This window comes from Zosterops lateralis, assembly GCF_965231275.1.
Source record: "Zosterops lateralis genome assembly, chromosome: 12".
NCBI lineage: Eukaryota > Metazoa > Chordata > Aves > Passeriformes > Zosteropidae > Zosterops > Zosterops lateralis.
In genome coordinates this window covers 13,314,150-13,342,091 of record NC_139772.1, presented here as the reverse complement: position 1 = coordinate 13,342,091, position 27,942 = coordinate 13,314,150, and the positions used below count along the sequence as shown (strand labels likewise).

Sequence of the window (27,942 nt, the reverse complement as noted above, 5' to 3'; positions counted from 1 at the left end):
AGCCTGTCCCATCTACTTGGACTTCCTTGTCTGCTAAGAGCTCTTCCATTAATTCCTTTAAACTACACTATTTCTGTTAAACCACTTCATAAAAATAAGCCAGATAAGAATTTTGAGATGACTCATATAGAGTCTTTTCTGCAACAACAGGTTTTCTACAATTATCCCTTAAAAACTTCCTTAGATTAAAACTAGATTTGTACCAATGTCATCTGTCTTCAGGGATAAAAAAACTGATTAATTTCTAACTGCTGAAAGTACAATTGTGTCTTGATCTTTCCAAGATCCTTATGCTCTTGTGCCTGTTGCTGACACTGATGGCAAGAATTCTGGGTGGTAGCTGTTGTTGTGGTCAGCAGTTCACAGGATGTTTCATGCAGTTTAGCTCAAACTTTCTTCATTAAGAGACCTGATAATAGCCTCTAGAAAACCCAATGAATTCACAAGCTGTGCAGAAGAATCTAAACTACCTATCTGCTAACAGCACAAGTAAATAAAATTTGCCTGAAGCATGCATGCTGAAACAACCCAAGATATCACCAAAATCAATTCAGTCCTCCCCATTTCAGCTTTTCTGCCTCAAACCCTGCAGAAAGTTCAAGTCTCCAAGGCCTCCATGATGTGATCAAACTGGACAGAACACTGGGGCAAAATAAAAAGATAGTCAGGAAGTTTATGTGCCATTTAGTAAGATCCACCATCTCGGTTTAAGAGTGTTTGACTTGGAATCACAGGTCCACTGTAATTCCACAAGAGTCACAAAACTTTTACCCAGTGAATTCATTCCCATGCCAGTTAAGCCACACAATTAATTAACAAGTCTACATTGTGGAGAACTGATTTACCAATGCCTACAGTCCTGTAAGTTGGATATAACCTTCCAATGATGGGGCTCTTACCCTCAGTGCAGTAGCAAAGCTATTTTTCAAGTTGGTAGCTATGCTCATCAGCAAAGGCTCCCTGCAGGTAATCATGGCCATCCCAGCAGTCAGGTTCCTCATCATGTGGTGAGCGGCCACACGCATCCGTGACTCCTCGGAATCCAGGGCGAAGTCCTTCCTGACTATCTGCTCACAGGTGGTCATGGCAATCTTGATGGATCTGTCCACCACGGGATGGACCAGGTCCTGCACCGCGCGCTCGATCGCCTGCCGCACACACTGCTTCAGCTGCGGGTGGGCTTGGAACAGTGGAATCTGCCGGGGATTAGGAAAGGTGAGAGAATAAAGTACACTGGAATCCCATCTACTCTAGACATCTGCATTTTATGAATGACTTATTGTCATAGCTTGTGTGGTACAATCATGTTCCCCCATGCAGCTATTACAGTATTTGATAATTGTTATTTTTCTAACCACGTTGCAGCTGAGTAACAATGCAAAGATTGACTTAAGAGCTGAGCTGCTGACTGGACAAAAGGAGCTCAGAGGCTCCTTTTATATTTAAGTCTTGAAAGCTCCCACCAGCTGAGATCTGCATTAACCCTGGCTGAAAGAATTCTTTCAGCAAACTAAATCAGCTCTAAAACTCACCGTTGGATTTAAGGTAATGTGTGGAGCCAACCCTCCTAAGGAATAGACGTTGATGTCATGATAACTGTACTGGGGCTGTGGAGGAACCGTGGCTGTACAAGTGGTGCTGGTAGCTGGAGTTGTAGAAGCAGCTGGAGAACACAAGTAGGTTTGTATTAAGACACTTTGTGAAAAGCAACTGCTTATAAAACAGGTATATATATTTTTTTTAAACTAGGAAACAAAAGCTTTGTTTGTAAACCAGAAACAAAAGCTTTGCAGTTTGACCATGAAACCTCCTAAATTTACCAAGCAACTTTCGTTCTCCCTTTACCTAATGATTAGTTCCAAAGTAGCTTCAGTACATTTTAAGAGAGCTGTTTATTATGACAGTTTTAGCACCCGGTGTAGTGCTAATAGGAGGGAGTCTAAAGAGTAGCTACACACACATAATAAAGAAATAATCCTCATGCAGCTTCCACTCCCCTCCCATTTCCAAACTGTACACCTATTTCTTACAAAAATAAGCACTCCCAAGCACTCAAGAATGTTACAATAACACATGTAGCTTCATATTTTATTTTGTGATAGCAAAACCTGTCTTATTTGAACTTTAAAAGTGTGATTCTGGATTCTATGAGATGCACTTACTAGTTGTTGTGATGGGTGGTAGCTCTTCTGGCTGCTTCACATCCTTCTTTGGAGCAGAGAGCTGCTCATCCAGGTTTTTCAGACGATCCTTATCTTTCAGGAGACTTCCAGGTTTCAGCTCATTGATGTCCAGTGCAAGATTCTTGCAGAGCACCTCAATCTCAAACTTCAGATTCAACTGCAAAACAACTCTAGTTTAGGTCACATCACAAGGAAAATACCCAAAACATCTACTGAGCCATCTGACTCCCAAGCTCCCCATTCTAATCTCACCCCTTTCAGAGACTAATAGTGACTGAGGATTAAACAACTATCCTGATGCTGCTCATGGAGAAGAGCTCCATTCAATTATTACCAAATTAGGCAATACCAAAATAATTTCCCCATGCTTAAGCAGTGATAAGGACTGCTCTCGTCCTTCACAACAGCCTTCTTGACTTGCATGCCAATAAAACCTTACTCTCAGAAGTTACAGAAAAAAAAATCCAGAAGTTTACCTTTAGATCATGTTCCTGATGTAGCTCAGCTAAAACATTCATAATGGCCATTGTCCATGGGTTTGGAGGTCTGAAGACCTACAAGAGAAAGAAGACAGCAGTATTACAGAATCATCTAGATAATTTATGACTGGAAATATTTTAAACACAAGCAGTTATGTGTGCATACAGCCATGGAAACCTTTAAACTGCTGTGATTAGAGTTGAATTTAGTACTTTAGTAGTAATTATTCCAGTAATTCAGTATAACTGGAAATACATTAGAAACCTAAGTGAAAAACTGGAAACACAATGACCTGGTCCTTCTTGAAAGATCAGTTCTACATCAAGCAGAACTGACAAGCTGATCAGGATCAAAGCGGGTGGAAGAAAAAAAATAAATCTAGGAATAAATATATCCTAGAACTTCTTCAATGGCATCCTTCAATTTCTCAACAGAGTTCTGTTCAGGGATACCACAGTGCATTTCAGCAAACACCACCTATTTATGCTGCAAAAATGCATGGCCACTTTCCCTCCAGACAGAACTCTTTCACTTCATGCTTTTTACATCCCTTTCCTTTCTCTCCATGGAATTCAATCAGCTTTCAATTTGTGACAAAAGCTGATTACTCCCTGCAATATTATGCCATGTGGGCAATAACTCTGTACAAAGACACTTACCACACTCCTGACACTGGATTCTAAGACTTTGGCAACAAATGGCACTACATAAAGCAATTCCTGCTGTCCCTTAACGTATGCTTCCAGTAGTAGTGACTTAACATCCAAATCCTGAAAAACAATTGAAGTGGGAATGAGGGTGGAGAAAACAGCAAACACATCGCACACACAGTTCCACTAATACACTGAATCCTTTTCAAATACAGGCAAGGCTGAGTCAAGACAGCCCTTGAATTTTACAGACTGCTAAGTAGCAGTTACTTTTTGAACAAAGATTTACACATCTACATTTTTACATGGATTAACAGGCTTTTGCCAAAATAAATTTAACTAGTAACTTTTCTGAATTAAAAAAAAATTTAGAAGTGTTAAATAACCAACTCTGGAGTCATGCTTTGTACTTGGCACATAAAAGAGGCACCAGAAAGGTGGTAAGATTTCCCAAATAGCCAATGCTACTGCATAACAGCATACCAATTCATGCCAAGGCAATCTGTAAAGACAGAAGCTCACCGTGTGCAAGATGGGCTTATTTTTAGCCATCGTTATCATTCCCAGCCAGTGACCAAGGTTCTTTAACAAGGAACGGTCTGAGAAGTTGGCTGCAGCTTTATCTGATGTCAATAGCACCTAACAAAGAATAAAAAAAGCATCTCAAGCAACAAGCGGAAGATAACCAGACTCCAAACTAAATCCAACAGTTGATCTGAGTGAAGGCAAAGTTTTAAAACATTAAGTTCTGAGCTTCAGTCACATTACCGAGATACTTGAACAGCTTTCACTTCAAGGCAGCACCCTGTAAATCTGCACTGTGATGACTTCAAAATTCCTTTCTTTAAAAGGATCAAAAAAAGAGGATTACATCTCCCCAGACCTTACCAATTACTCTGTTGAGACTATTACAACTACTCCCATAGCCAAGCTGCCTCACCACAGACCTGAAGGCTACAGTTTAACCTTCCAGGGAAACCATCTCATTGTCATGTCAAAACATAAATCATGCCATCATGTCATAAATCACAAAACAAGTATTCTGCTGTTAATTCTGTTCCTTAACTTCAGAGGAGTATCAGCTGAACAGAGCAAGGTCAGCTGTATTCTCAAAAGTCAGGAGATGCTTTTGCACTACAGCGTAACCCATGGTGGTCAGGAAATTCCACCAACAGGTTTAAAAATAGTGCTTTCTTTACCAACTTGTTTCATCTGGTCATCACTTCTGCGCTACTGCTTCCTCCTCCCACCCATATTACCTTAGTCCTCCAATAAATTTTGGCTTTTACACCCCCATTTTCTAAACACACCCTTTCTCCCCATTCCTCTTGGGCCAAAAGAGCAGAGTGTGGTTTTCTATCTTTGTACTTCCCTCCACAGAAAACAACTAGACCGTGAGCAATTTCCCCCTGGGTTATAATTTGCAAACCTCACACAAATTTGAAGTCCACCTACATAAATTAATTCAAATGCAAATTTGCCTTCCTGTTATACAAGTTAAGTCTTTCATACATTTGTAACTGTAAACAATCCCAGTATTCCTAAAGATAACCTGTAAGTTTAATGTAAGCTAGAGAGTAGATTTTTGAATGATATCCTATATTTGAGGATCAGCACCATACAAACACATAGCATGAGGAGAACAGCATACTCCTGTGCTGCCTTTAGAAAACTTGCACTACTCACCTTGATATTTCTGTAGGTTTCGTTCAGAACCATTTTATTAAACTCTGGATTCTTAAGTGTATCAAGGAAGTTTGAATACAAGCTGTGAAAGTTAGGCTCAATACTGACTCTTTTCATCACAAGATACTGTGATACCCAAGGCATGAACTCTTCTTTCACAGTTTCCTTCAATTCTTCCACCTGTGCTCAAACCAAAGACAAAGCACACCACAGAACAGATGAGAATATAATCAAAACTTTCTGGGGCCATCTCTGAGCAACACAGTTTATAATTAGTCAATTGCTTCTAATACTAAGGCTGTTTTTCTATCAAAAAAAGATAAATATTTGAAATCAGCGCCTCATTATCCAAAGATCTGGTCAACCAGTAAGGACTCAAACATGAAATTAGCAAGGCATAACAATTCATGTCTTCTTCACTTCCCAACTTTTTACCAGACACTGGAAGTAAATGTTGTCACTTTACAAGTTCAAGCCATCCACCCACAAGACACCAGCGCAGGTGGCAGCAGGACTGTACACCTCAACTAGTTCAGAAAAATTCCCTTAATTTCTGCTTGAAATACCAGAGCTTAACCTTGCAACACTTGATGGTACTCAGACCATTTATGATGTGAATGTTTATTTAAGATTAAGAACAGGTATCTTTTTCCCCATCTCTCCACTCCCTGGAAAATTTTATCTCCAAAGATGTTTAAACAGAAAGTCCTGGAAACTATAATTTCTTTACAGTGTGCTCCCTCCTGAAGTGTTTGAAGTCAGAATTTTGCAGAAGTATCAACCCACACTTAAAAATTAATATATAAATAAAGGATTAAGAGTATAAAAATTATTTTTACTAGCATTCTTTCATACTTGCCTTCTGTGTCATATTTGACTGAGACAGATTATTGAAGATAAAAGCAATTTTTTCCTGGACATTCTCTGGAGGTTCCACAATCCTCTCTGTTTGATCTGTTGCTACTAACAGCGTATCAATGTTGGTAGTATTAATGGAAGGCTGGAGAGAGAACAAGAAGTTAAGCATAAACAATACCTAGAGGTGACATAAAACGAAACTTTTTCTCTGTTCTGTCAAACAAAAATAGAATTGAGCTTTATCAGGGGACATCTGCTGTCTCAGATTCATTTTCAACAGCACTCTGAAGGAGCCAAGTGATTTTTTTATTCTGAAAATGATGATCAATACTCAGCAGAAGAATGCTGCTACAGAAAAAGCCTCTACATGCACATATAATAGGTGCCACTGCAATGGCACCCTTTGGGCCTTTAAGCCTGTGTACAGTTATAGCTTGGAGAAAAATCACAACACAAGACCCAGCAGCACTTAACACAGCAAGGAGTCTCCAGGAGCACTTCAGTGCTGATTTGGGAAGGTGAAATCCCGGCTGTTCGTTCTGAGGCCAGGTTCTCATTCTGAGATGCCAGCTGAAGTCAACAGCATGTGACCCTGGTCCCTACAGCTGCAGGCCTGGACCCCAGGGCTTTAGCACCTGGTACATTGCAGTTAAGGGAAAAAGCAATGCAGTTTTAAGCATCAGTCCTGATTGGAGTTTAAAATGGGAAAAGAAACACCTCAAAGTAACAAATTTCTACATGATGTAATCAAGTGCGAAAGACATTAATAGCTACACTAATGACTGTCACCCTAAGTGTGTTCACAACACTTTCAGCTTAGTTTGGCTTTTGCCTCCTTTACAGAGAGCTATTCAAAGACAGTCCCAAGCAGAAAGACAGGGTCAACCTTCCAGTGCTCAGCCATCATACAGAACAGCACTGCCCAGCCTCAGCATTCACATGGGACCAAGTCTGCCCCAAAACTTTCTGTGCAATAGCCACTTCTATCTATCTATCTGCCAACCCTGTAATAACTCTGACAAGCATTTCAGAGTTGTTTACACAAGTGACCAAAAATGTGAAAACGTAATGCAGTTAGAACTGTGAGGTCAGATGTGTGTAGTTAGTGTTCTTAAGTCCCAAGCAGAACAGCAGCTGCCAACTATTTTAAAAGTCCTGTTGCAAGTCATTAAGAGAAATGATGGTTCTTTAATTGTCTTGATAATTACAGCCTCAAGAACACATTTCAACTTTACTCCAAAGTAATTAGGTAGTCTGATGATGAAAAACACCTTCTCTCTAATAAAATGTGGGCCATATTTTAAAAGGTCATATACTTTAAATCTAAATTAAAGATCACAGTCTGAAAATCTGTAGTACACAAATTGAAACAGAATTCTGTCTGTATGTACTCAGTCCAGAGCAGCATCTGCCCCTCTAGGAAGGGCACAATGACACAATGCTCACCGGCACATCTTTCTTGAAGCTGACTCCAGTCGGTCGGGTGATTGTAATGGTTTTTGCAACGGTGGTGGTGGTTGAGGTGGTCACTATAGTGCTGACTTGGCCAGCAAGAGGAGCTTTTGCTGGAACCTGGGCCTGGGCCTGAGCCTGGGCAAGTGCAATACTTCCAGGGGTGGTGATTGAACCCTGCATCTTCACAGGAGGATCTCTGGATTGCTGTCCATATTCTATGTACTAAAACAGGGTGAACAAGCACATACAAAATTTCACATGCAGCAACAGAACTATAGGCTGATTTTTACCATGAGCATTATAAAAGTTTGCCAACAATCATTAAAATATTTGACAGTCTTGCTATAAAGGAATCCGTAAATACAACCGTATACCCTGATAAAGCACATCTTGTCACTATGGACTTTCTTACTGCAGAGGAGCCTCAAGCTCTGCCTCCAGCCTCAACAAGCTGATATCAAGCCCCACAAGACCTAACATGCTTAGTATTTTACAGACCACTACCTAAAAAACCTCCCTTTCTATCCCCCCAGGCCTAGACCAGCAGAGCAAAAGAGGAGAAAGATCCTAAGAGCAATGTGGGAGTATCAAGAACCAGGCTACAAAGCAGGTAAGAAGTCTTCTGCAAGGATTTCAACATTTAGATAGAATAGTGTAAAACTGACCATTAATAAGCAAAACCACAGTTCAGAAACAGACAACTTTTAGACATTACATTTTCTGAACTAGTTCCATAGTAGAAAATGAGTTTCTTCCCCACTGCTATACACTTCCCCAAAAACTGGAAACATCAGATTATCATTTAAGGGGTACAGTCTGAAAGCTGTTGGTAAGACTGCTATTGGACTTTGCAGCTTCAGGTGTGAGCCTCTACCTTAATGGTAGAGCTGAACATTTTTCCTTACTTAGCTCATGCTCTTAAGCTCTGCGACTGGGATTATTTTTTCTGTATTTCTACCAATAAAAGCATATTCAAGGCAGACACTATGTGATGAACACTGTTTTGCACAACAAGGTATTCCCATGGCTCTTATCGTAACTTCAGGAAAGAAATTTTTCCTGGAATATTTTATCATGTCTAAGTACGAAACTGGGTAAACCCAGCTGAATGACCTCTGTTTTAGACTAAAACTTCAGATCTTTAAGGGACTGGAATATAAATCCACCAAGGCACTTTAAAACCTTCATGCATGGACATGTGTATTGGTTGATCATGCAGTTATATGCAGGTAGCTATTTCAACATAAACAATCCAAACAGATTTATGGAAGCAGGAAAGGCACCTTCATCTGCCTACCCTAGCCCAGAGCAAAACCTTTAAGAAAAGGCATTTGATTCTGTAGATGTACATGGTCTAAAATCACCACAGATGAGACTGCTTTTCCAAAGGAAATAGAAACTTTCTCTCAAGAATTTAACATCATAGAAAGTTAGTGTTGCTTACAAACACACTCACCTCCTGTAAATGATGTGGGAACTGTATAAAGTGACTAATAGAAGCCAAGTGCTGACAATACTGGGGATAGTCCTTCAATCTGTCAGACAAAACATACACTGGTCAGAAGCATAAGCCCACATCAGAAACAGTATTAGACAGAAACAAATATTAGGTATGTCATTCCCATACTGCACCACAGAACTACTTCTGGAGTCCTTACAGCAGCTGTACTATAAACAAAGCATTTCCTACAAAATATTTTTTATTGCAAAATCTATTTAAAATTAATTAATTTAACCTTAAAGCACAAGATTTATCCACAACAACTCATCTTTTCCTACATCTCTATACTTCTGACCTAGTACACAGTTGCATTTATATTCAGTGTTTGCAACAAGATTACTGGATAAGTAATTTGTAGTCTGGCTCAGTGCATATTAAACAGCAAACCAGAGTATACCTCACACCCAGAATCTTCTCTATCTGCAATTCATTAGAAGTTTTGGGAAAGAACTTTTTCTGAGATTATTTAGCCATACTTTCCTGTGTAAAAGCAAAGTTCTAGAGCTTAGCTCCCAGCCAGTCCTTCAGTAATGAACAGTGCAAATGGCACCCCACTGAAAAGCACCGTGAAGAGTAATTACATTCACCACATTTCTAATAAGATGTTAGTTACTTCATCTAACTCAACACTTTACTGATTTTTATAGAGTCCAAGTAGTTTCAGCATCTCAGTTTGTCCACATATATTCAGGTATTGCATTGAACATTTTAATTTAGAAAGGTTAATTAGCACTTTCACAAATTTTGTTCCAAGTGAGTGTATCTTTGAACAAATCCCTAAGCTGAGATGTGCAACCTTGCACTGTATGATTAGAGCAGGTTCAAGGTTCATGAGACAATATAGGCACTATTAGAAGTGTACCAAAACCCACACTCACCTATTTTTAAATCTATCTAGTGCAGCAATACCAAAATAGTACATTTTGGATGCAAAAGGCTTTCGTAAGGCTTCAAGAACATAGCGCAGGGCCAGGCCCAATGCCATATAAGTAACCAGTCCTTTCTCTATGATGCCCCCGAAGAGACAGGCTGTTATGTGCAGCTCCTTATCTGGGTACTGGGGAAAGAAACGATATTCCTCAAACAAGTTCCTCAGCATACAGTTAAACACTTCTCGTTCCCGTTTAATGTTGGAGTCCTTAAACCTCTGCAGCATTTCCAAGACCTGCAAAGAAATTGTAAATTGTTACCAACGGATTTGCTTTATTTCAGCCCTTTCACATACTGTTTCATGAGTGTTTGCAACTACTAAAGTACGTTATGCTACCACAACCACAAAGTAACTGCTTTATTTTAGCCAGCAGACAGACACTACATCACTACAACCAGCTTCCTCTTCAGACTTGAGTTCTTTTTTAAGTGACTGTCTTCACACAAAACTTTTTTGTGACCGCGTACTCCATTACTTTCAAATCAGAAAAATGAAAATTAATATTGTGTCTTCCATAATTTATAACTATGTAAATATATTAAAGTAAATTTGAAGTACTTCAAAGAGTAAGTACATCAGACCAATAATTACTCTCATAGAGACTAACAAAAATAATTATGAAAAGCTCAGAAAGTTGAACTTGGGACACTTTTATGTATCTGGATCTTGTAGTCATTTTTACATAGTTTAAAACCAAATACATTTAAGATAATTTATACAGACTATTTAAAGGCACTCTTTAGCACTTATTTTCAACACAAAAGCTTCCACACTACACTGAATCCTTCCCACTTAGCTGCATTTTAGGAGTATTAATTAGACATCTAAAGTCTTCAGTCCAGAGAAGTAAAAGCTGAATGTAATGAAGAACTGCAATTTTACTGTGAAAACAACTTCAACCAAGCAAAAAAGCAATACTGCAAGCAATGCTACAAGCCCTTTATTATTTTCCACTAAAACTAATACATGAAGGAGTAATTAAGATCCACTTTACTGCAAGTCTCTGGACAGGTGCTGTAACTGCTACAGAAGGGAACTCACCTCATCCACAGACATGGTTGGGTGTGGTGGATGGTTGTAAATACGCTGGAAGTAGCTGTTTGCCTCATCATCTATTTCCTTGCTAAAGTGCTGATTAGCCTCTGGCCACACCTGAGATAAGTCAGCTGGTAAAAAGGAGAACAGGTATCATGCTCAGGACAACTTCAGACACTCAGGATTTCATCTAGTCCTTTTCAACTCTTCCACCAATCTATAGAAAATTGCTAGTTCTTCTGAAAAGCAAGATATTTAACATTCCCAGGAGACAGGAATTGCTATTTAAAAATCTGTTTTCATTATGCTATATTTATTCAAAAAACCTGCAACCTAAGATAGCATTAACCTCACACTGCTCTACTCTTAGAACCCAGTGCATCCCAAGCTAACCTCAGATGACAACTAAATAAATGAATACAGAACAGACTAGAAAAAAGCATGCTACACAACACCAACATGCACACAAACTTGCACACAAACTTTCAGGCCAGCCCATGAGCTTCCAACAAATTTATATTCAATGTTCAAAACCTAGAATATAAACCAATGGTCATTACAGCCATCTCCATTGCACATCTGTAGAGATAGCTAACTTTGCTGTTACTGCATATGGCTCCTTTGATATCTTCCTCCATAACAGCAATGTGGAAGGTTTAGCACATGGCTGTGGTTCCTGACCATTTGACTGCTTCAACATCTCACTGTAAGCATGCTGCAGAGGCATAAATGAGTTAAGGATAATGGCTTAGTATTAAGAACCAAATAATTTCTTTCAAAAACTACCTTCCCACCAACTTTTGTCTTATTTGTATCCAATACTGCAGTCTATTTCACTGCTTCACCTGTCAAGTTCTCTGCTGCAATAGAAACTTACACAGGTTTAACCTTGCTACAAATGAAACAAAAAATACCCTGGTACCAGACACATACAATTCTCTGTCAAGAGCCGGACAACACTTGTTCAAAACACAGCACAGCAGAAAACAGACAGAAACACACTATTCATGCAAATCCATAACCCATTATATTTTAATGCTAATGTGTTTTTTTTTAAAAACACCCCCCCACACACACTTGGCAAGCTCTTAGGATACAAGTTTAGAAACATCTTTTTAAGACTAATATAATAATACAAGAGCCACACTTCTAACATTTACCACCTACAGATCCAAGCTTCCCCTGAAGCAAACACAGATTAACTGCAGAACCACAGTCACACTTCACAGCCACAGACAACACTACCACTTACAAGGTTTCATCTTACTCTGCTGGAATGTAGGCTGGTTCAGTCCAGATGTGCTCAGCTTCCTTTGCACGAATGGGTCATTGTTCACCGCAGGAAGGCCCAGGGCTCCAGTTCCTATGCCAGTCAGGCTACCCGTAGTAAGACCACCTACTGAAAAGCAAACCTGTAGTAAGGCCACTTACTACAAAAGCAAGCAATTGGTCATCTCAGTTGCACCCTCAGAGTATCCACTTACCACTCCTCCTAGCCCTTGTCGTTTCCAAAAACTCAAGAGCTTTATGGCCTCATTGCTGTCTAATATAAAGCAGTTTTAACATAAGCAGTTCTTCATCTCTGTCCCAACCTAAAATAAGGCTGCTATATTTGTCAAAACACTCATCCTCTTGACTCAAACCTTTTACCTATTGCAGCTGCAACACTCTGAAGTGCTGTTTCAGCAATGACCCAGGAGTGAGGACTCCTCACTCCATATCAGAGTGTAACTCCCTCCCATATGACACAGCTGTTTGTCCAGTGTGACTTCCCATCCTTAAAGGGAAGGAAGCACCGAATCCACCCTTAAGGGGTGGCTGTCACCCTCAGTATTTCCAACCACAGCAGTAACAGTGCCTCAGCTGTGCCGTGTCAAAACAAAACCACTCCACTCAATAGCAGTACCTGGAAGCTGTGAAGAGAGGCCTCCGATGCCACTGAAACCAGTTGTCTGGTTTTGGGTGGAAAGAGGTGGGAATGCTTTTGCTGGTGACTGAGGAGTACTGAATGCAGAGCCCAAGTTTGGAGGGAAGCCTTGCATGCTCTGGGTGTGAGGAGCAGCTGAGCCACCTAAGCTGAGAGAGGCCATTCCTGCAAGCGAGTCGATCTGAGTGAAGAAAGCAAGATTATACAGACATCCATAAACCACAATCCAGATGATTTTTGGCATCTTTTGTACAAAGATGGCTACATATCAAAACACTTCTGAGAATAGCTCTTCTGCATGGTTACTGTAAATTCTGAAGTCATCCAGATCACCCCAAAAGATTAGTTTGTCTACACAATGCACTTTTATTTTTCTTCTGCAATCCCATGAAATTCTATTCTCTCACAGGTTTTATAGAAAGTTTGATTGCTCCATAGTCTGTAGTTAAGAGTAACACAAGAGTAAATGCTTACAATAAGCATCATTTACTTCTACTTGCAGATTTTTGCACTGAAGTAGTTTATGCTCTGCAGTCTGCAACCTCAGACCTCACTTCAAGACGTACAAAGCTATTTCATTTCAAACTTGAAAGTATTTTTGACTATCTGAAAGACCCTACTATGCCCACTTTTCACAGCTAGATACCTGAATGAAGTCTTCAATAAAAAGCATTAGGACCTGGTTCATGAACAGGAGGGAAGACAATACAGTCTGCCAAAGCAGTAAGTTAAGGAACTGACTAGGAACAGCAGAAAATGGTATTATCTACTCAGAAGACAACATGACTACAGACTAAAAATTGCTGCTGTTTGTTCATGAGTTATTTGTAGCAGGTTGCCAAGATATTTGGTACATCTGATGAGCAACTTCAATAAAGCAACAATTCACAATAAAACCACTCTCTGGGTTTAGTTTACATAATTTACTGACAATTCAGTCATTCTTAAATGCTGAATTGCCACTATTTCATGTGAAATATTTTTCACCGCTTGAAAATCTGCCATTGAATGTAACTGCTAGAAGCAAAACTTGTCTGTAATGTGTTGCTCCCAGAGGAGGAAGGGATGATGAGTGGCAGGGATTAACTGAAATGTACCTTGTTTTTAAAAGAGCAGTTCAGTTGAGAGCTGAAGAGCCCCAGTTATAACAAGTCCTTATGCTCTAGCACTGTGGCTTGGCCCGTGAAGCTACAAACAAGACACATCAGGTTCAAAGGCAGTGCTTAATTCTCAGAAGTCCTAGTAAATTTTAGCACTTTAAACGAAAGCCTCAGTTATTTTAACCAAACCAAGTATCTGTCCCTCCTCAGCACTCCCATCCTATAATACTTCACAGTTACTTCTTACAGACATCAGTGAAGTGAAAGACAGTTCTGAACTACATCCCTCAGACATTATTCTCTAGTTACAAGCAAGCTATCAAGACATGCAAGCACAGAACTACGTGAGCCAGATGATGTCTGACTAATTCCTGCAGAAAGAGCTCAACTAGTACAGCAGAACTAGCACCAAATTAACAGCACCTTCCAAAAATGCAGCACGTGATTGCTGTACCTGCACAGGAGAGATGGCATCCAGGCTGCTGGCGCTGGGTGGGCGTCCTTTGGGCATGACTCCAGGTGGGGGCTGTCGAGCCTTGTTCATGACATTACTGCAGTTTGCTACCATGGTGAGGATCGTCTCTGACAGCTCCTGAGAAACACTCCTGGGATGTGGAAGCACGACAGTAAGCCATGTAAGATTCACAAAAATAAGGCCATTAACTTATTTGATTTTCCTAAAGAAATTGAAGCCACATTTCACAAAAAAAAAGCAGCAAAACAACCCCAGGAAAAGCTACATACTAGAAAAACTTGCCTTAGATCATCTCCCAACAGAAATAGCTATATTTAAAATAGAAAAGTTTAAACTGTAGTTCTATAACAATCTCCAACAGCCTATTCTCTTGTTTTTGATGATTCAATAACTCCTTTACAGTTACCTCAGTGAGTAAAGACTTACAGAAGGCTGGGATAGTACCTACATGGCTCTAACAGCTTCTTGGAAGAGCCTTCATCTGTGGTTGTCCACGTTACTGGCTATAGAACACCTCAGCCTCATGAATTAAAACACAGATAGTGGTGCTGTGATCCCCTGTTCAAATCTGCCTCTCAAGGCTTTTTCCTGCACCCAAACTTCATCATTTATGGTTGTTCTCATTATGAATTTCCTTACACACAAGGTCTCTCTAAAAGATGAGATACATGGGCTATGCACTCACAGACAAAAAAAGCAGAGGTAAATACCACCACCTGCTTCACTAAAACTCATCTGTCTACAGACTGAAAGACGTGCTTCACACACTGGCACTAAACCCAAACAGAGACAGGAAACTTAACTATTCAAGAAAAAACATAATCAAAAAACCTCAGAAAACTCAAACTTAGGCACAGTGATTGCACAACCCAGAGCAGTCAGTACCTCCTTCCAAAGTATTCCATGTCTGACTGCCAGGTTCCCAAACTGAAAGAAAGCCAGCTCTGCTGCTGACTTACCTAACACAGACATAATAACAGAACACTAACACTTTCCTTTTGGAAAAAAACAGCCAATTATTTATGCTTTCCTGAACTTCAGTTATACCTTTTCGGTGAAGACAGCTAAAGCTGCAGATTTCTTTCTGTACCTGGTGCAACTATCTTAATACAGATTTGTTGTTCTTAACCTTGTCTGAAGATTCCTCATTTCAACTCAATTTTCACAAGCTTTTACTGCTCAACTCTTGGGATGAGAGAAAAAAGAACAAAGGAACCATCCTGGCGATTAAGGCAGAAGAATTGAAGATTAGCTTTTAACTCTGGCAGGTATCCTGTTATGGGACACCCAGAATTAGTTAAGGGCTTCCAGCTATTCTCCACAGCCAGTGATGCACTATGCAGTGTGGGGAAAATCCCACCCATGACAGATGGGAATCTGGGGAGGTAGGATGGGTGACCAGGTTTCTACAGAGGGCAATGAACATGTTAATAACTGTTTCACAAGCTGGCTCCTTTACACTCTTTTAACATCCTCTCACCAGAGCCTTGTTTCAAAAATTTCAAAACAAATGGGCTTGGGGGGAATGTACAAAAATGCAATCAGAAATCTACCTTCAAAAACTCCAGAGATTTCTTTTTCAGAAAGTGCAACCAGACCTGAAGACAGAGCTCTGAGCTTGGCAAACAGTAGACCCAGTATCAACAGTATGTATTTGCCCTTACCCCAATGCCATAGTCCCAGAAATCTCAACGTTTAAATGTATGAATGACCAACTGAAATGCACCACAGGACTTTTTTCTGATGCAGGAGGCATTTCAAGACCATACAGCACATCACTTAGCCATGGAGTGGGTCAGGGAGTCTACAGTTCACATGTGGTTACCAACCCCAGTCTTTTGCCCTCCTCCTTTTTTGGGGGTTAAATTTGGAGTCTTTACACTTAAATACTACAACATGTTTTTACAAAACAAACTCCAACCAGCTGTAGATAGATAATATGGAAGCCCAGAATGAGGACAAAGCCAGACTTACAATCTCCCAGCTGGATATTTACAGTGACTGGTTAAGCCATTTGTGCTTTGGAGAGAACCACAAATGTTTTGTCCCGCCATCCAGGCAGACAGAAGGTTAACTTTTTTATCATGTCAAGAGACACTCTGCTGGATCAAGTTGCAAACACCACAGTATTTTTAGATAGCACAGAACTGCTGGTTTTCTAGAAAAAAAAAACAACCAAAAAACCCAGCAAAACCAAAATCCACAAAAAAACCCAGTCTTCATTTCAGGCAAATGAAGCTGATGAGCTGAGAGCCAGGGACCAGAGTCCAGAGCAACAAAACTGTCGCTGTTAGGGAAGTTCCAGCTTGCTGGAATCACATCTTCATTTCTCTTACTCTTTTTTCTCCCCCCAAACACTTTCTTACAAAGCAGGAACAAGCCTTTCCATTCCTGAGGCACAGGTACACAGAAGCCTCTTCTCTGCTTGAAACAAGGACTGAGAAGAAATGACCATTCCCCACACTGACACACGTGGACCATGGAGGACATGACTGCGTGGAGAAGGCACTGCTGCCCTCCCCAACTCCTGGCAGCTCCACAAGGGAAGGACTTATCCCAAGCAGCTTGTTAATCAATTACATGGTTGGTCAGCCTGTGGTGCCTGCAACCAAGCCTGACTTCATTGTAAAAACACTCAGGATAGAAGGAACATGTATTTCTTTCTGAAGACTCACTGTTACATGATGCCACAACTGCAGTGCTCACTAGTGATAAACAAGCTGCACCAAAAATAAGTTTTAGAACATGCAGGGACCTGGTGGCTAAAAAAAACCTGCATCTCCCAGGTCACAAACAAGAAAAGAACTAACCAAAGCCTAATTAAAAAGCAGGCTCCTAAATAAACAGATTTAGGAGATGGCAGGCTTCAGCTGATGAAGTACAACTACCCTCCCAAATGTATTTCATATTTACTGGGATTTTAACCTTCTAGTCTTTACAACGCCTGCTTCCATTCGTGACTGCAACCTAAGCTAATCAAAGCAATTGCTTCATGAAAGAAATCCAAGCTTTTTCATTCTAAAGCTCAAAGAGAATAACTAATGGAGAGTGACTGCAAGTAGGTCACATTCTTGTATAAAAGGGAATAGAAGTAGCTATAAAAAGAAACCGAAGGCTGTGAGAATTGTGCCAGTAGAGAACTAGTGGCGTTTGGAATTAATGGAATAAATAAAACTCGGTAACACATTAAAATTCAGAACACAATGACATTAGATGCAATTCAAATCTACGGTTAACTATTAAATCTCTAAAACAGACACTGCAACATGCAAAATAAGGAATATAAGTCCATTTATGAACTACAGTCTCAAAAGGTGCACTTTGACTTGAAAATTAAGAGCTATCTCTTCAGACCAAAACATGTGCTAGACCATTTTATTTCAGAAACAGCATTTGAACTTCAATTGCATAGGTTCCAGCAGAAAACAGGAGAATCCCTTCTCTTAAAGTCTTACAGATACCTCAAATTCCCTTTCAGTTCCGATACTGATTGTGACCAAATCTATGTTGGTATAATTTCCTACTATCTACGTGAGAGCCATGAATCACCCTGGGCACCTTTAAAGATGTTTCTTATCTCTTTCAAGACCACATTGGCTAAGCCAAAGGACACAGTATAAACCTCAGATTAGGTAACACACACTTGGACATGTCAGCCTCATACGGTGCCAAAACGTAGCAGCAAAACAAATGCCATCCCAGCTTCCAGCCACTCTGGCTCACACACAGCAGTACACTGCCTCCTGTTAACTCTGAAATATTGCTGCAGTTCAACAACACCTTGATCTGACAGCATTAAGAAACAACACCACAAATGTTTTCAGTCACATTTACTATGTGTGTACATAGCATTTAAAGACTGATTTGTCCAACTTCACTTTCCATCAACCCTTCTGTATTCCACCCCTGCCTCTAGCAGCTCTTAAATCCAAACCCTTTTCTTTAGACTTTGGCTAAACAATCTGATTGCAGACGTTCAATATTTTCCATCTTTGACTACTTTGAGTCTCTCTCAAAAACAACAGAAGCTACACATGTCTAGTTTCAGTCTCAGTTACACTACAATCACGACTCCCCACTTTTCTCCCACTCATAAGGGCAGCATGAGTCCCTTGTGCCAAAGCAGTTACCACACAGAAACATTTGGTTAACGCAATCACAAAATTCATTATAAAGCCACTGTTTTCCAAGATGCTGTCCCATTCTGTAGCCATGGCCTGGATTCCTTTGTCTGAATTACAGCCCTCTATCTATCTAGTCATTAACAACTGATTATCTGACTGACCAGACAGCCCCCAGCCACCAAGATCAGCTCACCTGGTTTGATGATAAAGACAATACTCAAGCTCTTGTGATCTAGCCTACAACAGAAGTTTAAGCACAAAATTAAATGTACTACTACACCTATCCCTGAAAGTTTATACACCCTCGCTAACCCCATTTTCCACATGAAATTCCAAACCAGCTGCGAACGTGCCAGAAGGCGAGCTGCAAACAGATTACACTTTGAGCATAAGCAACATAATTCTTACCCAGCACAAGCTTGCAGACAGGCCAACATAGTTGCCAAGGTTTCTGGAGGAAGCTGAGCACTTTTGGGCTGATCCTTCTCTGGAGCAAGGCCACCCAGGATAGATGGACATCTTCTCTTTAAGAAAGTCATACAGGCCTGGATGAAAGGTTCCTGAGGAAAAAATATTGCTTTAATCTCCCAAACCACATCCAAGACACTATTTCAAACTTGGCAATTGCACCATGGAAGAGATTCCACTAAGCTACTATAGTTCAGCGAAAACATTGAACTATCAGACCATTTTTAATAACTTTAAAGCTATTTATAAAATTGTTAAAGTGACTTAAGTTAGTCACTAAAGAGAGTGCAAAAGTAAAGAGAAAAATCCTGCTTTACCCCATGCTCCCGAATTTTATCTGTGAGCCATTTGTCAAGTTTGAGGTATTCCCGTCGAGAGGCAAGTGCAGCAAGGTCAATAACAAAGGCAAATGGAGTACCATTTAGCAGCATTGACAAGGCCTAAAGAAAGAAAATCAGAAGACTACTAGTGAAGACACACAGAATACTCTTTCTCCTTTCTTTTCTTTCTAGTTCCCATACACATTTTAGCAAAGAAGTCTTATTATGACATGCTGCTATGCTTTCTTTGTCAACAAAGATTGGTACTATCAACTTCACTTATAGCTCGCTTGTGAGACAAATAAGCAAGAGCTCTGATTTGAAATCATAATTTCACCTTCTTTAAAGTGACCTTGTGCTGACAGTTTCAAATTCCTCTGTGCTATGAAAAACCACCAGCAAGTGGTCAAGAGCTACGAAACTGATATTGCTACAAAGTTGAGCAGAAGAACCTAGCATTTTCCTGCAAACAGACCTCAATCACTTCAGAGATACCTGGAATATATCTGCTCCAAGAGGTCATCTCTGAACACTGTAATTGCTACAACAAAACTGACTTCAAGCAGCAGCTTGTGCTCTTGCACGTTGAGACAACAAATTATTCTGCATGTAACTTTAGGAAGCAATAAAGGCTTCAAAGAAGTTAGTCAGAACTTCCAGTCTTTTGTCAATAAATAAAATCTGAAAAATTGTAGCATTCTCAAGAAATCCCCACTCCATTGTGTTTAGCACTACCGCCTTCACGCAAGCATCTGATATTTTCTACATTGTCATTCCATTAATATTCAAGGTTAAAACAGACAAAGCTCTTCCTGGATTCACACTACATTCACACAGAGAGCAGTTCTGTTGTGCTGCTTCCCAAGGTACTTGTCTAAGCCATGACAACCAACCCCACTGCAAATATCAAGTAAAACATCTTGGGCTTGCAATAGGACAGGCTGGAAGCATCTATAGTCAGATACAACAACTCAGCTGAGGAGTACTTTAAGTCACATTAATGTAGGCTTTTTTTCTTTAAGATGAGGGACAGCAGCCAATTTTGAAATTAATTCAGACATGCCTAAACAATGTAATCCTTACTAAATTAATCCAAGGTAAGCTTAGCTTTCCTTAAAAGACGAGCAAGTCTGTGTAAGACACCAGACAAAAAAAAATGGCAGCGTTTTGCAAAACTCACCTTCAAGTCTTGCGCCACATCAAGAATACGTGACAATTTTGCCTGGTCATACTGCTCCCCTCTCATGTACCATTCTGCCATGGCATGCATGATAAGCTGACGAATTGAAGGAGACTGACCCTGAGGAGAATTAAATTAGGATTGCATTTCATGATTCTAGAAACAGGATCAAATATGTGAACATTCAATGGGGTATTTCACAACTAAAAAGCTTAACAAACATATTTACTTTTTAGCTTCAGAACTTGCTTCTGATTTGAGCTCCTTCTATGCAAAAATAAACTACCCAGGAGCTACAAGTAAAGGATGTAGCGGACTGCAAACGATAGATACATACATCCCCACCTCTTTCCTACCACTGTCCAGGACCAATTCCTCTCTATCATAGGCAAATCACTTTTAGACTACATAAATATTTACTAAATGCTATGCTGGACATGATGTCCTGAAGTGAAAATTCAGTACACCTTACAAAGAAAACACAGTATCTAGCTCTCTGCTCATACAGGGGCAATTTCAAAATGCAACACAAGTAAGATTTTCAGGGCAGCAACAGTTTTTTTTAAAGGAAAAGTGTCATGGAATGGCACCATGTCCCATGGCAACCATCATTCAGTGCCCTGATCTGAGACATACCCTGTGGAAATATTGCCTCTTCTGCCATTTCAAGACTTCATGTAAAAAACACTTCATGTCTATTCTACCCCTCATCCTTTAATTTAAAGACTTCCATCAGGAAAATATAAAACATTCATAGCATAACCTCAGAGGTCAAGCTTCTTGCCATTAACTCTACTCTAGATGAACAGGGAAACATGTTTGCTAATGCAGATTCCCTACGACCCCAGAGACTTCCTCTGCTTTAAATTTCATATGACTTCTCTTTGTTTAACTATCAGTGCACATCACGATGAAGGCCACACCAAACAAAACATCCATTAGAAGGATGGGATTTGCATACACAGCTACTGTATCTCTACATGGAAGCTCTCCTTGAAAAAGGTCAGCAGCTAACCCCAAGTTTTCAGAAAACATCCAGATTCTGAAAACTTCCCATGCATGTAGGTTTTTTTATGTCTAGAATAGCCTTCATCTTTTTGTCAAGTATAAAGGCAACTATTTTGGTTTAAACCTTCTCACATCTTACTACTTCAAGTTTTTACACTTTAAATGTGTGAGGTTGAGAGTTGAGGAGGTGAGGTAGGTGATGCTACTATGAAGGTTTTGGAGGTTTCTTTTGGGTTGTTTGGTTTTGTTTTTTTTTTTTCCTTTTTCTTAAAATAAAAGTGGTCAACTTTGTTTACAGCTAAAGTTTTAAAAAGTCTAACTCAACTTGGATCTCTGTAGTTTTTCAGGAATATCTTCTCAGTGAATATTATTGAAAACCAAACCATAACAGTTCAGTTTCCCCCTCAAGTCAGGGAAGAGACATCCCATTACTTTACATAAACCATGGATCATTGACCTCTTGGGTTTTAAACTGACTGGTTCATAAACCAACATTGTGGTAACTGTTCAACCCATTTAACCAGCTTTCAAGTTACAGGAACAAACTACAGTGAAAATACTTACCTGTCCATGCCATGCATAGTGCAAAATGATGGCTGAGTTGGGATGGTTGCCAAGGAAAATTGGCATGAGTGTGGAGATGAGTTCGTGGCGCAAGGTGTGCCAGGACGTGTTGATCTGCAATAAGGCCAAAACCAGCATATCTGGGCAATGCTTGATTGGAAAACTGAAGAGCTGCTTAACCTGTTCATACTGCCCCACTTCCGCCAATCGTAACAGAGATTCAATCAAATCCAGGCTCTTCCTAACAAAAGAGAAGAAAAAACAAACAGACAACCCCCACAAAGTTACCAAGCAGCAAGTTTACAGGATCCTGGCTTCAAGTATTTTATGGCAGCAATTGTAAGGACATATACAGCAACACTCACTGCAAACAATCTGACACTGCCGCTCTTATAATGCACAATTAAGCCCTGCAAGAAACCATAAAAAAAAACCCCAAGAACTTAAGAGCTCCTAATTATGTTAGGGAGGAGAGGGAACTGAAAGCTGATGTTGAAGAAATTCAGCTTGAGGTGCATCACTTGGATAATTTAACTTGAAACATACTTCCAGAAATGGAAAAACACTTTTTAAAACACCTCACAGTCCCCACTTGTGAAAGTTAGTGAAGATACTCTACTTGTTTTGCTTGCTTTACAGACGAATGATCACTGCCAATTTACTTGTATTCCTCATTCTTCAATTCCCTATTCTGGGCCGTGTAATTGAAAAAGCAGCAAGTATGTGTACTGAAATAAGCTACATGGCTACACCAAAAAAGGGGTGGAAAGGTCAGCTCAGAAAGTCACACCAGCCACCTTTACGTAATAACTCACCAATATCCACATACATATAATAATTAAATTTTAGGACTACTTTCATACAAGTAGAGCAAGTTTCTAATATCATCCTGAGAAAGACAGATTTAAGTTTCAAACCACCTCCTCTACTGCCTCCTTTCAGCTTGCAGGATATGCCAAAACACACCAGCAGAAACTCTACAAACAAGCTGAAGACTCCAACAAAAGCAAGGTATTATGGAAGTACACAGGAAGTTCTGATACTGTGAATAGTTTCACCAATGAAACGTCACAAATACTAATGGCCGATCTACTGGTATGTACATAGCTACAATAAATCTGCCTGCATGAAGATAAAGCCACCTTTGACCAGACAAGTAATCTAACTGTGTATGAAAAGCAGCTGAGAGCAGGTTTATTACCATGTAGCAATCTCTCGATTGTCATCCTCTGGTGGTGCTTTCAGGATGTCTGTGGCAACAGTATGGCAAGGGTAGTCAGCAAAACAGAAGATGTCAGGGTTTATGAGGGAATGTTGGATGAAGGAGAGCTGGAATAAAAAAAAAAATGTCAGAAGTAGTTTAGATATTAGTTTCAGGTTCCTTCTGATTTATCAAGTGTCACATTTTGAGAATGATACAAATCAACTTAGCAGCTGAGATGTGCGCCAAGCTTCACTGTGTGTTTTATGCAAGACTGAACCTCACACTTCTGGAATCTGAGAATGATGGGTATAGATGTGCTGAGGTACTTGTTTGCATGAAGCTGTGGCCTTTTTGTTTAACCAGGTAAGCACCCCAGAGCACTGCCATGCAGCACCAGTTCTATGCTCAGCCGCACTACACACCAGAACTCTGCTGGGGCCAAAGGCAGGGACACAGTGCACAGCAAGTGACCATGTCCCACACAGTGCAGTCAATCACACACTGTACTTCTGTAACACACCTGAGGCTTCTGCCTTACAGGCCAGCATTTCAAATGAGGATTATCTAAACATTCACACTACTAATCTCCATTTATCATTCAAGAAATTCAGGAACTTTGCAAATATTCTACAGGTACAACAAAAAAGTTGGTAAACATACCTGGCCCTCTGCATGCTTCCAAGGTCTGTATATGGCATTAACTGGAAAAACCTCCATGCCCAGCCCTCTCTGGATGCCAAAAACTACAATATGCAGGCCCTTGCTATCACGAATCTGAAATCCCGGATGGTCCAACTCATACGTTACTACTTTGAAGTCCAGGGTAGGGTTCTGCAATGAGACAAACAAGGGTTGTCAGCCTTGTACATTACAATGTCCAGTGCTGTCTTGAAAGAACTCCTCTTCATCAGTATTGTACCCAACCTAACATTCACCCAACTTTTAGTTGAAAGCAAGTGCTTTGTTTTAAAAAGAGATGTATTTATACAGTTATGAGAATTCGATGCAAGTTAATGTTTTAAACTACTCTGTGAGATTGCACTTCCCCAGCACTACAGTAGCTGTCTCTCCTTCCAAACATTTAACTAAAAATTCTTTAAAAACCCCCAAACATATAGCTTCTGTCGTAGCATACTAACTTGTTCCTTTCCTAGGATTCCACAGCTTCTGATAAAAGGCAGAAGGGTCTGATCTGCTAGCAAGCAGAACTTGCTCCTCCTTTTGCCAAATGTAAACTCCAAGATCTTGTAAAGCACTCATTGTATTTTCAGGAACAGTGTGAAACAATATTGATGAAGGAGCTTGGAGGGAACTGTGGCCATTACAGAACACAAACCATTCATTTCAGAGACAGGTGAGCAGCAGAGACAAAGCTATTTTATGGCCCAAGGTTTAGAAAAACAAAGCAGTGATTTGTGCATACATTAGAAGAAACATAAGAAAAAATCCTATATAAGGCAAGCAAAAGAAATGGTATTCATGTTTAACTGAGTTCATTACAAAAACTGCTGCTTATAAAGTGGTGGAAAAACTTTACTATTTCTATAGTGTTAGCATATCTAAGAAGCAATAAAGAAGAGTTTTGGAATGCATAGCCACTCATCGCTAATGCCTACAGTAAGAAGTTTTCCGAAACAAGGTGTCGGATGTACAGAACTTCCCACTGTCAAAAATACACTGAAACACAAAAGCCCTCAGAGAACACATGCTGGAACACATGGGAGCAGTGCAGAATGAATCTCAAACTGCACCCAAGTCACTCATACAAGCAGCTTCCATTTTCCAGAATTCCTCAAAATTTACTTGTTCATGAGGAAAAAAAAAACAACAACCCAGCATTTAAGTACAGTTACATTAGAGAGATTCAAAGCTATTCAGGCTGTTGGGGAGCTTAAAAAGGTTTATAATCATACTGAGATATGTCCTGCTTTATCCACATAAAAGATCAAGATGTTCACAAGACTTACTAGCTCTTTAAGAACATCAATCAAGACCTCCACATTCCAGGTAAGGGCTTGGCTTCCATCACTCTTATCTTTGCCGTCACTCCAAATCCCACTGCCAGGAGCCGAAATAGACTGCAAGTCAAATACACTGAATCAAACACTAGTAAAAAATAACACAGGCTCAACACCCACCGGCTACAGAACTCCCTGCACTAGAGAGGTGTAAACAGAAGTTCAGACTAGTAACGGTATCAGTTTAACACTTTGAGAATCTTTCATTCATGAAAGTATTACAGACATCTACAGCAGAAGAGTCAGAAGGACAAGTATTCAATAATACAAGCAATTATTAAATTCCTAGAGGCCAGCATTTAAACTCTTTCTGTTGAAATGTAATCCCCAGCACAACAGGCCACTCACTTGTAGTGGAATACCGTCTGTCAATCCTGAATGGGTTCGAGCCATCATCCCCAACACCCTGGCAACCTGGGCAGCCGTGACTTCCCGAACACCAAACTGCATGATTATGTTGCGACATTCTTCCACACTAAGATGCAACAAAACAAAGAGATCTTACAGGAAAGCAGGCTGCACTGTAGCACAATGTAAGACTTCCATCAAGTTAGTTAAATGATCCAACATAACAAAATTCTAAGACAATCAAGAAGAAAAATTCAGCAGTGTGTGCAATTATTTCCATGAAATACACTGGTGCCATGATTCCAGTTCAAAGCCAGGTATACTGAAGTGACAGGGAAGTCACAGAGATGTTTCACAGACTATGCTCTATCAAAGTAAAAGCACAGGCTAGGTTTAGCACTCTTCTTAGTTAAAAGCACTTCCACTATTGACCTGTGATACAGAGCTTCAAAGACTCAAATTTTCTGCTACCTAAAAGCGAAACAAAGGCTTTGAGAATGCACATTTCAAAACGCTGACATGCACTGTTCAAAGGTAAACTATGAATGTTTCCCCTTCAGCCTGATACAAACCATGGCATCCCTGAGCAGAGGGCACCAGCAAAAACCTCCTGGGAGACTAGAGAGAAAACAAAGAGCAGATGCCTGAGTTTCAATTTCAGAACTGAAGGCTTTTTTTGCAAGTTTTTTTTCCATTTTGTGAACACTTCATAACTAGGCCAGGAAGATTTATATAGCAAGAATATATAAACTGTTTTATTAACATGCATGTGTTAACAAAGGAAATAACTCAGTATCTTCCAACACATGGTGTTTTTATTTCTTGGTTTAAAAAGAAACTCATGGTAATACCTTTGAGATTTTGTCACCTCCCTAAAGTAATCAAGAGCCTCTCTTGAAATACAGAATAATTTAATTCTACCTTACGCCTCTTACAAAAAAACAGGTTAGCTTCATTCTGAGGCCTAAGTTTTGCAAGAGCAAAGTTATTCCAACACTCTAGTGGGATTTAGCCGGAGTTTATGTCTACCCAGACACTTTCATTTTCATGTACAAAAGGGTGATAGTCAAATTCTTATGAAACCTTCAAAAGCAATGTGAATCCTTTCATGTGGCATTTCTTACCATGATAAAATTAAAATTCTACACGGTGTCCACAGGCATTTAATACACATTAGAAGAAAGCAAAGTACAACCGGAATTCAAATAAACAACCTCATAATAGTTTTTAAGATTCTACTTATTTTAGTGTTTTAAGTGTTCTTTATCCTTTACCTCAAGAAACAAGAAAGAAAAACACTCCCCCCACAAAATTACATGTGTGAAAATTGTATTTTCCTACAAACCTTGCACAAAAGCCATAGCCAACTTCTTGCATGAAATCTGCCAGAGAACTCTCCATCATGGTTTTGGCTATCCCTCCAGAATCAGGCAGGATCCTGTCCATTAGAATGTCCCGTTTTTCAGGGTATAGAAGTGGTGCAAGCACCACAGGGCAACGCTCCTGGGGAAAATCTAAAGGCAAGAGTAACAATGTCAAAACACCCAGAACAACAGTTGCATGTCAAAGACTATTCAGAATTCTTTCATGGCTGTGCTAGAGTTGGCCTACTGCTGCAGAAATCAAGAGAGCAGCATCCCTCCATCCCAGTCTCAGTTCTCTACTGGCGCTGGGATATTCTTAGAGAAGAAGAATGTAGACTAAACTAGGCTCATGCAGGTTCACTGCAGCTTAGCAGCTGCCCAAAAGGCCAGCAGCTGTGCCGGTGTAAGTTTAGAACTAGATTGTCACTAACAGCAGTCATCCAAAAAAAGCACAGAGCAGGAAACAATACAGCAGTCCAGCAAAAGTTACTCCTCCAAATCAGGTAATATTAGGAAACAAAGGATCTCCTACTGAGTCTAAGAAACATTGCAAAACTAAGCCAGGCACTTGGGCATAGAAAGATTACTCATCATTTCCTTCCTGGGAGGCAAAGTTTAAGAGAGACAAGCAATGAGAGGATCAGATCTGCGCATCAGGGTTCTGCTCACAGTGGAGAGCAGCAAAGACACCTTTGTGGGGTGGGCCTTCCTGAGACAGCACTGTTGACATACAGCACCTCCAGACCCTACAGAGCCATTCATAGAAGAGTTCCCAATATCCCAAAGCAAAGCGTCAGGAATGACACAAGCTAATGCACTAATCCTTATTAAAATATGTATGAACGATGACATTATATTTAAAAAAATAGAACAAATATTTTACTTTTGTAGAAATGGTAGCTTCCTCTAGGTCTGTGCAGAATCAAGGAATGGGTTAAGTTCAATTATCATCTTGAGTCCAAATCCTCCCTAGTGTGATAGGTTTACAGCAAACACTGGTTTTTGGAAAGGAACAGACTACAGTGGTAGTTTTCAGGAAATGAACTAGAGTTTAAGTCAGAAG

General features: G+C 40.0%; 1 protein-coding gene across 3 annotated transcripts in view; it reads right to left on the bottom strand.

Moving 5' to 3' along the window:
- The window catches only part of CNOT1 (CCR4-NOT transcription complex subunit 1), a 55,377-nt gene that overhangs the window by 15,138 nt on the left and 12,297 nt on the right, over positions 1-27,942 (bottom strand). The window contains exons 8-31 of one of the 3 annotated variants that reach the window (XM_083870251.1): positions 26,861-27,029; positions 25,516-25,642; positions 25,117-25,227; positions 23,810-23,980; positions 23,147-23,274; positions 21,946-22,186; positions 20,374-20,493; positions 19,191-19,313; positions 18,814-18,965; positions 14,261-14,411; positions 12,686-12,887; positions 12,032-12,178; positions 10,786-10,910; positions 9,692-9,978; positions 8,769-8,847; positions 7,304-7,534; positions 5,859-5,999; positions 5,000-5,179; positions 3,836-3,952; positions 3,323-3,433; positions 2,660-2,737; positions 2,163-2,340; positions 1,533-1,663; positions 900-1,196 (exon numbers count right to left, since the gene is read on the bottom strand). In XM_083870251.1, the coding sequence (XP_083726377.1) occupies positions 900-1,196; positions 1,533-1,663; positions 2,163-2,340; positions 2,660-2,737; positions 3,323-3,433; positions 3,836-3,952; positions 5,000-5,179; positions 5,859-5,999; positions 7,304-7,534; positions 8,769-8,847; positions 9,692-9,978; positions 10,786-10,910; positions 12,032-12,178; positions 12,686-12,887; positions 14,261-14,411; positions 18,814-18,965; positions 19,191-19,313; positions 20,374-20,493; positions 21,946-22,186; positions 23,147-23,274; positions 23,810-23,980; positions 25,117-25,227; positions 25,516-25,642; positions 26,861-27,029 (3,797 nt within the window). The remainder of the gene's footprint in view (positions 1-899; positions 1,197-1,532; positions 1,664-2,162; positions 2,341-2,659; positions 2,738-3,322; positions 3,434-3,835; positions 3,953-4,999; positions 5,180-5,858; positions 6,000-7,303; positions 7,535-8,768; positions 8,848-9,691; positions 9,979-10,785; positions 10,911-12,031; positions 12,179-12,685; positions 12,888-14,260; positions 14,412-18,813; positions 18,966-19,190; positions 19,314-20,373; positions 20,494-21,945; positions 22,187-23,146; positions 23,275-23,809; positions 23,981-25,116; positions 25,228-25,515; positions 25,643-26,860; positions 27,030-27,942) is intronic. The other 2 variants (XM_083870253.1, XM_083870252.1) reach the window with 2 other exon arrangements.